The 10,987-nt window shown below is 36.8% G+C and overlaps 1 protein-coding gene across 3 annotated transcripts in view; it reads right to left on the reverse strand.

The window, feature by feature from the left end:
* The window catches only part of LOC111633667 (deoxynucleotidyltransferase terminal-interacting protein 2-like), a 23,074-nt gene extending 12,778 nt beyond the window's left edge, over positions 1–10,296 (reverse strand). The window contains exons 1-2 of one of the 3 annotated variants that reach the window (XM_023378279.1): positions 10,276–10,296; positions 1,893–1,991 (exon numbers count right to left, since the gene is read on the reverse strand). In XM_023378279.1, coding sequence (XP_023234047.1) covers positions 1,893–1,991; positions 10,276–10,296 — 120 coding nt within the window. Of the gene's footprint in view, positions 1–1,892; positions 1,992–8,392; positions 8,523–8,900; positions 8,914–10,275 lie in introns of those variants that run through there. The other 2 variants (XM_023378294.1, XM_023378288.1) reach the window with 2 other exon arrangements.
* Between the last annotated feature and the right edge of the window lie 691 nt (positions 10,297–10,987).

The raw sequence follows: 10,987 nt of genomic DNA on the forward strand, positions 1-10,987 counted from the left end.
TTTGTTGTCGTGTCTAATGTTGAATTGTTAAAATCGCGCTATTAGGTCGAAAGGTGCTGAGAAAGCGTCGTTATTACGCCTGAGAACTTAGCAGATGTTTAGCTCCCAGTTGTAAAAGTTGACAGTTATTAAACAAAAGTATAGCTGTACTGTGATCTTATGACACCGTGGAATGAAGGTAGAACTACAATGTGATATTATGATGAGATGATATAAACACTTCCGAATTCGGATCCTCACATTAACATTGTCCAAAGGAACTTCACAAAATGTTGGCTATTTCTTTCTTCACTGTTACTCTCCTCTTTTGGGAATTATTCAACTAATGAGATTATTCATTTGCAACATCTTAAAAAACATCTGATAAGGTCACCAGCTATCCTCTAAAAGCTTCTGGTAGCATAAAATCATAAGGCCATCAATAACTGTTGTTTGGTAGTTAATAGCAATTCTTTTCCATTTAAATGTTTAATTTCATCACCAATATGATTTACAATATGAACAAATTCAGATTTAGAAACTATACTAAATTCAGAATTTGTCCTAGGAATGGATTTCTGAAGGATTATTCTGATCTTATATTACTCTCACTCTTCATAATTGTTGACATGAATAAATTTGTCAATTCTTCCCATTTACACCATTTATTGTAAGAATGATATCCATGATCTGGTTAAATAGATGGTTGCTCTCTCATTCAGGTTAACTGGGTTGAAACAGAGATGGTTGATCTCTCGTTGAAGTGCTGAATCACCCTGAGGAGATAGTGGATCTCTCTATGAGGTATGGAATCAACATTTGTGCAAGATGGCTGTGACACATGACAACAACTTCTGTGCTGGTGACATCTACACCAACAACCTTAGGATTGTCGGTGTGGTTGTAGCCAACGCAGAGTTTTATCTCATTCAGACTTGAATCATTGATTTCAATTGTTGATGATCTGACTCTTCCTTCTCCTTATTGGCTTTTGTTCTGTTGCTAAGGGCTGAATTTAGGTCAGAAGGGATGGGCATCTACCTCACTCCCATACCGGGGCTATCACTTTCTCCAATGTTTACTTGCAAACTCCCTGGGATGATAGCCATTAATTAGGAAAGGTGTTTTATTGCTTGAGAATCGCGACATCTGGACTAATTACTTAACTGACATGCGAAGTGTTTTCGTCATTTTTCTTTTTGTGCATTTAAACTCAAAATTGTTTGCTTACAAACTCAGACATCATCAGCCACTTTCTTGGCTTAATTTTTCACTATGACATTGTCTCTCCCACTTAAGAGTTTGACACAAATTACCATTTACAACTCTGTTTTTCACAGAGAAAGAGTGCAAAAACACGTAAGCAAGTGAGGGAGTTTTGGACCTCACAAGTCCATACATAAATAACAATGTTAAGGCTTCAGCAAACACTAATGAAAATAACAGAGTCAAGAAATATTTTGCAATTCAGAAGTAGTTTTGATAAAGATAAAACTTCTGAGACCCATCTGCAGATTCACTTGAAAATTCAATGAATAAAGATGCTTGAAAATGAACTATTTTATATAAACTGTACAGAATTATAGCTTTGTTGTTAATTTTCTAATGCTTTATGCAGTGATTGACATCTGCCTCCTGAAATAGTCATACATTCAAATTGATGCAGATGTTCTACAGCAGTTTAAATAAAAAAGTCAATTTTCAAGTAGATCTGAAGATGGGACTCAGAAGTTCTAGAAATGTTCATCAACTTTAGTGTATTTCTTAGCTTCTTTATTTCATTAGTGTATACTTAAGTCTTAATGCTATTATTTATCTTTTCAGTATAACATTTTCTATTTTAAGTTCATTAAAGTAAAATAAATATGATTTTATTTCCTTATTGAAACAAAAGCTTTAATAAATAACATTACCTTATGGTCACGCTTTAATTTTCGTTTACTTTGATTATATGGGCTTAAGGAACATTCATTATTAAACAATTCTTTGTATAGTTTACAGTGCTTCATAACCTAAAACCAAAATATAAATAATTTTACATATTTGAATAAAAATAAGTAATGTCAAACTTCAGTTCACGAATAGAATTTCAAACTCATAACTGCACTGGTTGCTGTACGATAACTCAGTTGCCTAACAAGATACCCAGCAAGAGCTGCCATAAATTATTCACATAGCAAGATTGATCCCCTAATTTCTTATGTTAAAAAAGTTGATGGCCATGACTAAGACAAAACTTTCTCACTTAGTTTCTTAATTAAACACTGAGTACAAATGTTTTCGACCTTCTTCAGGTATACTGTGGTCTGTTACTCTTAGTCATTTTAAATAGTTTTAGCAAATGCATAGAACTTGATAGCAGCCATCAACTTTTTTTTTATGAGTCATCAACTTAACGATTTCTATTTAAATAACAACACTAATACCCTGTTACTCCATGTTCTTGCAGACGAAAAAATAACTCTTGATTGTAAATCAAAAATATATTAAAACTCGATCTAGTAATAATGAGTTGATAGCAGCCATCAACTTTTTTTTTTTTTAATAAGTCTGAATCAGTAGTTAGTTGACACTGAGGTTGCCTTGCGTCATTAGACATTGTGACACAAATCATCGATGACGTTGCTATTTAAATTAGATTTCAATGCACACGCAGGAAAGTTACTACTTCCATTTTTTGGTACATGTCACTGTTGAATCTAAATCAAATTAATTAATTATTATCTGCATTAATTGACACATAATATAAATGGCATCCAAAATTCACATTTAAATATGCTTAAAGTAAATTAAATAAAAATTTATTAATATTTTACTGCATTTGTAGACATATTTTATGCATGATTAGTAGGGAAATGACACACTGTGGATTAGAAATTTCTATGGCGAAATATAATGTACGATACAAGATAAATTACACTTAAAATGTTTTTGATTAGAAATAATTTCTACAGTGATGGATGATAAAATTATTTTTTTTGTATTCTATAGCAATACTTAAAATTATTACTAGATCGAGTTTTAATATATTTTTGATTTACAATCAAGAGTTATTTTTTCGTCTGCAAGAACATGGAGTAACAGGGTATTAGTGTTGTTATTTAAATAGAAATCGTTAAGTTGATGATATTTTAAAACATAACACCAAGAAAGACAATTTTGGAATTTTTCTATGAAATATTTGGAAAATAATTGATACCAAGAAACTAAATCCCAATCCAATATATCTTGTAAATCAGTTAAAGTATCAGTAATTAAATGTTGATAGTGTAGAAGTATTTTAATATCTAATTTTTGTATGTTATTTTTAAAGAATGTATTTGATAGATTTTGGTATCGCAATATTATTTCCCAATCAATAGAATGACCTATATTTATTAATAAATTTATGTTCGATACTGAGAAATTAAATCCCATTTTGCATATTTAATATTTCTTTCAATATGTGAGATTCGGAATTTTTACCGATTATTTTATCGACTATTTGTCGATTAATTGTCCCGTATTTGCTTAAAATCTAATTAAATTTTCCTTTAACTTAAAGTGAAACCTAACGGGAAAAAAACTCTTCGTTTATGTTCGACATAAACATCCGTTCAATTCGAAACTAATCCCACATTCCAACTCCAAAGTTGATAGTTAGCACGATCCCGGGAACAACTCTGACCCATCTGATACCTTTTACCTCACAACAATCACGTGACCATTCTCCCAAGCCAATCTTATAAAAACCCCTTCCTTCCCCTTCTCGGGGGGAGTCGTTCCAGAGCAGGTGCCAGGAGCCGATAACTTTAAAAATAGTGTCCTTTTTAATCAGTGAACTTTCCTAAATCATCGATTCAAATATTTAACCAGTGAACTCTCCTAATCAGTGAATTTTCCTAATTCAAAGAGAATTGTCCTCAGTGGATAACAGATCAAGAGGTATGGAACCAATTGTAAGCTCTCTCTCGTTCTCTCCGCGTTTTAGGGACGCGAACTAGACGATGTACTACCCGAACTTGCGTTAATAAATTGCTAATTTTTCTTATGTTACATCTGGCCTCCTCGTTTACTCGTATATCGCCTGTCGTCTCACCGACGCGCTCCTCCCTCCACCACTCGACCCGTTACAACGGGAAAAAGAACCCTTCAACCACCCATCCTGACAGTGAAAGGGTTTAACAACCTGTTGCCGGATCGGGAGACCTACCCCCCCTTCCGGTGGTTTCACAAATTGGTTCACCGAAGTTTCGAAGAAGTCAGAACCCCACAGGACTTCTTCGGAACTTCGGTGAGGCGAACGGAAAAGGCCGCTATTAGCGAGGAGATGATAGAAAATATTACGGCACGTCCGCGTGGGATCTTGCGCACTGTTAGGGAAGGCGACCGAACAACACACTCCTCTCCTTCACCCAATGACCTACAACAATTAACAGCAGCGATGGAGGAGTTGAAAACGCGAATGGACGGTTTAACTGGAGCCCCTTCTCGACTCAACTCTAGAAATGTGCCGTTTAATCGAAATCAGCGAGGGAATAGTAATAGTAGAGCATATCCCACTCCTGCTTTTAGGCGTAACGAATATCGGTCGTATAGTCGACCTAATCAATCGAATAACCGACCTAACCAAAATCGGACACAGAATTTTCCTGTTCGCCGAAGAAATCATAATGATAATCAAGGCGCCTGCCTATGAAACGAATCCCCACGGCGAAACGACGCAGGAACTGACCAAAATCGGGTCCGATTCCGATCGCAACCTACGGAACCAACGCAAAACCGTTGGAAAGGCCATGTTCAAAGCATCAAAGGACGACCTCAATTTTCTCCTCGAAACATATATCCTATATCTAACACTAATTATATAACGTCACCAAATGAGTCTATATTTGATTGTTCTATCGGAAGAACCCCTCCAGAGGAAACCGAGACAAGATGGAAAGGACGAATAGGGTTCACTCGAATCGTTGAAACCCAAAACCCTATTATACAAATCTATGTGAATAATATTCCGGTTAAAATGCAAATTGACCCTCAAGTGGACTATACACTCATATCAAAGAACCTAGCCAACAGATTGAAGGGAAAAACTTACGTAAAATTTGGCCTTAAACGAAAATTAGGACCCATCCTGGGAAGGCAAACAACGATTATAGGAACGGCGAGGCCCACATTTAAATTAAGAGGCCAGAAATTTATGGTACCTTGCGATGTGGTACGAGACGATATTACTACTCCCTGCGACGGAATCTTAGGCCTAGATATCATAAAGGCGGCGAAACTGACATTTGACCGTGACCATGCCCAGGTGGTGCTGTCCCATGGAAAACAAATCCATTTTTGCACTTCTCAAAGGCCGCGCACAAGGAAGCGTAGATCAAAACCCCAAACTGAAAGGGAGAAACCTTCTATGGATATCCTCCAAATTAGACAAACAGCTCACACCAAAAGAGAAAAGCGGAGAACGAAACCAAACCGGAGGGCAAGAAGCCGGAAAAAATTCAAGCAACCTATAACTCCGCAAGATCACACAGAGGTGACCATCGAATCGCCCACCATAACCTCGGAAGACAATTCATTAATGATAACCTCACAACCCCTTACGTTTTCCCAGGAGGACTTTAATTTAGCCTCCATACTCCCGGAAAGCGAAATTGAGGGCAATGACATTGAGCAAGAATCGGAACCGGAAGGAAAACCAGAAATTACTCCTCCATATGTATTCCGAAAGCAAGGAATAATGGAAAATCAACCTCGGGTTATGTCACGACCCACTCGAAGTCGTATACCTCGATTGATTTCTCTCACCATCTTCTCCTTTGGATCGGGACTAAAATGGTGAAATATTGGAAGGGCATCAACTACATTACCCTGTAGTATGTTGTACAATTTAGTCGTAGCTTAAATTTGGTTTGATCAAATTTATTTTTCCCGAGGGAACCTTTACAATCAATAAAAATATTTCCTATTCTAGTGGAAGAAACTTCTCATACACTAAGGGTGAACCTGAACCAAACTGACCTAAAGTGACGGTGACATCATCTACGGAGCCAAAACGAATTATCTCCAAATCACTTTTCTTATCCTCAGTATCAAGTCTACGGCCATGAAACCTGCATCAACCCACGTAGAATTTTCTAAAGGAGTACTTTTCCTTCACCAAGGAAATTTTTTGATGACCACAAGTCACTGGACCCTGGTCACCAAACTCAACTTTGAACATGTGGAACGACAGATTCAATTCATCTCACAAGCTTTATCCTATTTAGATGCCATGATCCAACAACGAAAACATACAACCCCAAAGGATAAAAATCCTAAAACCCAATGGAATCTCCCTACAAAAGGTTTTGAACTCCTCCGAGCTTCATTCCTCACCTATCATAAGGGATATAAAGAACTTACTGACCTAGTTACTCTAAACCCATCTCCTAAACGAAGAAGAGGCTTAATAGACATAGGAGGGAAAGCCCTCAAATTCCTCTTCGGAACAGCTACGTCCGAAGAAATTGAAGCCTTGAATAAGGAAATATCGAACATTAAACAGCGTAACGAAGGAATTCTTCACTTATTGCGTTCGCAAACGACCTTATTAAATGATACCCTAAATATAAGCAAGCATAATAGACACCAGATCTATATATTATTTAAACGACAAGAATATTTTGGAGAAGTCATGAATTTATACCAATATAACCTAGCCTCTGAGATAATTCTACAAACGATCAAATTCTCCGTTCAAGAATTTCATTTCCAAGTAGTAGAATTACGAGAAGCCATTGATATTTTGGAACAAGGTTGATTAAGTACATACTTTATCTCACGAGAAGTAATGTTAAAAAGTCTAAGAGACATTCAACTTCAACTTCCAGAAGGTTACGCAATGATCGAACCTATCCAACCGGATACGTTGTTTAAATATTACCAGCGGCTGACTACCGTCACAGTAGCTTTACCTGGTAATCTACGAGTTTTCACAAAAATTCCCTTAATTACTCCCAGTGGATAATTTTGATATGTATGAAATTGTCAAATTTCCAACGTACATCCCTATGTTAAGAACTTTTTTCCAATTTCAAACCGAATATCCTATAATTGCTCTGTCTATGGATAGACAATTGTATATGTTGCTCCAACGATTCGAACTCGCCATGTGCAAGATAGATCATTTACCTATTTGTTCGTTGACTGTTCCGATCCAGCGATTTCCTCACCAAAGTTGTAAATATGCTTTATTTAATGGAATCGAACCCCAAGTTAAAGAACTATGTGTTCGACAAATCGTTGCAAAATATACTCCAATTTTTAAAAGAATCGATTGACAGGGAACCTGGATTTATTCCACACCTGAACCTCTCACCTTAACTATTAGATGTCCTACAAGACCTCAGAAAGCACCTTATATATCTACAACACACAAATTGAATCATACGGGAAGGATTAATCTCCCAACTGCATGTACCGGTTACCTACCCGGAATCATCCTAACCTCACAATTTCAAAGACAATCAACCTTACAACTAGAGGTCGCACAACACCTAGTTGTTCCCCAAATTGAACAACTTTTAAACCAAACGGAACTACAAATCCTTCAAAAACGTCTCCTCGAACCACAAACCCAAGAAGAGGAAAAATTAAACGCCGATTACGATATCAAGTTAGCAGACCGATCCTTATCAGACGTCACTTATGACCTCAATCACCTATTACAGATGACAACTAGATCAACATCTCCATCCTACCTCTCAACCGTCATAACGGTAATCACCAGTTGCTTAGGTACTGTTGTTATGGGAGGATGTTTTTATTATATCATTCGTTGATACCTTCAACAGAAACAACGTCAGTCACCACCTCAACCGCACCCTACAGAAACCGACCCAGAAAACATCTCCCTCAACGAAAGAAAAAGTCAACAGAAACACAACCCGCAACCAAGCACTTCCCGAGAAATCGCTCCCCGAGGCGACTCTACCCAAATAGCACACAAACTTATTGTTCAAAGCTATTAACCTTAGTCGACGCTCGACAACGACCATTGTATTATTTTTTTTTTATTTTTCCAGTTATTCGGCGTTCCGAATTTATATTTCTCGGCGTTCGAATTTATAAACGGAACCTTTCCTATAATTTTAAAAATTTTCCTAGATTTATATATATCCTAAATTTAAAATTTTAAATCCGAGAGAGAGTAAAAATAATATATGTAACCTCCATATACCTCTATAAGGGCCTCAGTGATTATTTTTCCATTATTATTAACTTTTATTACTGTTTTAATCAAAGAAAAGTGCTACTTTTCACCTCTTAAGCCGAAGACGTCCAACGCACGTGACTCCTCAACTATTCTGACACTTCGAAGTGCCAATCAACCTATCGCCCCGGAAGTTCTAACCTGATCGCCACTACAAAATAACAACAATCTACTTACTCCTAGTCTAGAATCAGCTTGAGAGTGTTATATCGTCGACAAAACAACCTCGTGCACATCAGAATCCAACTGACGAAACCAAGAACTTTGAGACAAAGCACAATCTCGACCCTATCGAACTTTGACCCGTACCCTCGTATCCAGGTCAACGGGAACTTCAACTGACCAATCAACCACTCCAGCTTGAAGACATCAGTCCTCTCACCTCGAGTAATAAATATTGTCGCGAATGACACGTGCCGGGATTTATTTGTATAATCAATGTGTTAAATTTCACATCGGATTCTTTTATCGCTTTTATTTTCGACGCGACATTTTTATGTAACCGAAAGAATTTTTTTTTGGTGCCAAAAGAGAGAGAGAAAAAAAAGAGAGCAAAGGGTCATTTGAACCATTCTCTATGTAAACACCCCTCTACCCAGACAAACCAATCAGAAAGGTTAAAATCACACTACTAAGTGCGATTTTAAAGAAAACGGGGAGTGAATGTGAGATTCGGAATTTTTACCGATTATTTGTCGATTAATTGTCCCGTATTTGCTTAAAATCTAATTAAATTTTCTTTTAACTTAAAGTGAAACCTAACGGGGAAAAAAAAAAACTTTTCGTTTATGTTCGACATAAACATCCGTTCAATTCGAAACTAATCCCGCATTCCAACGCCAAAGTTGATAGTTAGCATGGTCCCGGGAACAACTCTGACCCGTCTGAGTACCTTTTACCTCACAACAATCAATCACGTGACCATTCTCCCACGCCGATCTTATAAAAACCCCTTCCTTCCCCTTCTCGGGGGAGTCGTTCCAGAGCAGGTGCCAGGAGCCGATAACTTTAAAAATAGTGTCCTTTTTAATCAGTGAACTTTCCTTAATCATCGATTTAAATATTTAACCAGAAAACTCTCCTAATCAGTGAACTTTCCTAACCAGTGAATTTTTAACCAGTGAACTTTCCTAATTCAAAGAGTAGAGTGGATAACAGATCAAGAGGTATGGAACCAATTATTGTAAGCTCTCTCTCGGTCTTTCCGCGGTTTAGGGATGCGAACTAGACGATGTACTATCCGAACTTGCGTTAATAAATTGTTAATTTTTCTTATGTTACACCTGGCCTCCTCGTTTACTCGTATATCGCCTGTCGTCTCACCGACGCGCTCCTCCCTCTGCCACTCGACCCGAAACATTAAAGCCCGTTACTGCGGGGAAAAGACTCCATCCACCCATCCTGACAGTGAAAGGTTTTAACAACCTGTTGCCGGATCGGGAGACCTACTCCCCTTCCGGTGGTTTCACAATTGTCTTGGAAGAATAGCTAGAAAATCATCATGGTTCTTAAATCACAATATATTAATCAATCCAAGTGTTATTGATTCTGATTACAAAGACAACATTGGAATATTAATATATAACTTTATGATGACTTTATAATAAATGGCGGAGAAGTAATAGCTCAAATTATTTTTGAAAAAATTTACTATCCAACACTATTAGAAATTTTTTTTTTTAAAACCAATGAGGAATGTACAAAAATTATATTAGTAGAAATAAAATCACAGAAGAAAGTTATGTAGAAAATATAATTGAAATTGATAACAAAAAGTTGAGATTGTTGAGATTAGCGATGATGAATGTAATAACAAAAATGTTGAAATTAGTGATTGTAAAAAGAATTGTTATTGTAACAATGAAATCCTTGTTGTGGTAAATGTTTAAAACATCAATATATGTTAACATTTACTTCTCCTAATTTTAACATTGGAAAGCTGTACATAATTTTATGAACAAATATATTGTAAAACTAATTTTATATTCAAATAAAAATTTTTTTATATTCAATTACAAAATAAAAAAATTATATAGCCAGTTGTTTTTTCGTAGACTTACAAAATACACACCTCCTACCATGTCGATTGATTGGGAAAAATATTCTTCTTTACCAGTAAATAAAAACAGCTTTCGTNCTCACAACAATCAATCACGTGACCATTCTCCCACGCCGATCTTATAAAAACCCCTTCCTTCCCCTTCTCGGGGGAGTCGTTCCAGAGCAGGTGCCAGGAGCCGATAACTTTAAAAATAGTGTCCTTTTTAATCAGTGAACTTTCCTTAATCATCGATTTAAATATTTAACCAGAAAACTCTCCTAATCAGTGAACTTTCCTAACCAGTGAATTTTTAACCAGTGAACTTTCCTAATTCAAAGAGTAGAGTGGATAACAGATCAAGAGGTATGGAACCAATTATTGTAAGCTCTCTCTCGGTCTTTCCGCGGTTTAGGGATGCGAACTAGACGATGTACTATCCGAACTTGCGTTAATAAATTGTTAATTTTTCTTATGTTACACCTGGCCTCCTCGTTTACTCGTATATCGCCTGTCGTCTCACCGACGCGCTCCTCCCTCCGCCACTCGACCCGAAACATTAAAGCCCGTTACTGCGGGGAAAAGACTCCATCCACCCATCCTGACAGTGAAAGGTTTTAACAACCTGTTGCCGGATCGGGAGACCTACTCCCCTTCCGGTGGTTTCACAATTGTCTTGGAAGAATAGCTAGAAAATCATCATGGTTCTTAAATCACAATATATTAATCAATCC

This window comes from Centruroides sculpturatus, unplaced genomic scaffold, assembly GCF_000671375.1.
Source record: "Centruroides sculpturatus isolate CEXI.00-Female unplaced genomic scaffold, Cexi_2.0 scaffold54, whole genome shotgun sequence".
NCBI lineage: Eukaryota > Metazoa > Arthropoda > Arachnida > Scorpiones > Buthidae > Centruroides > Centruroides sculpturatus.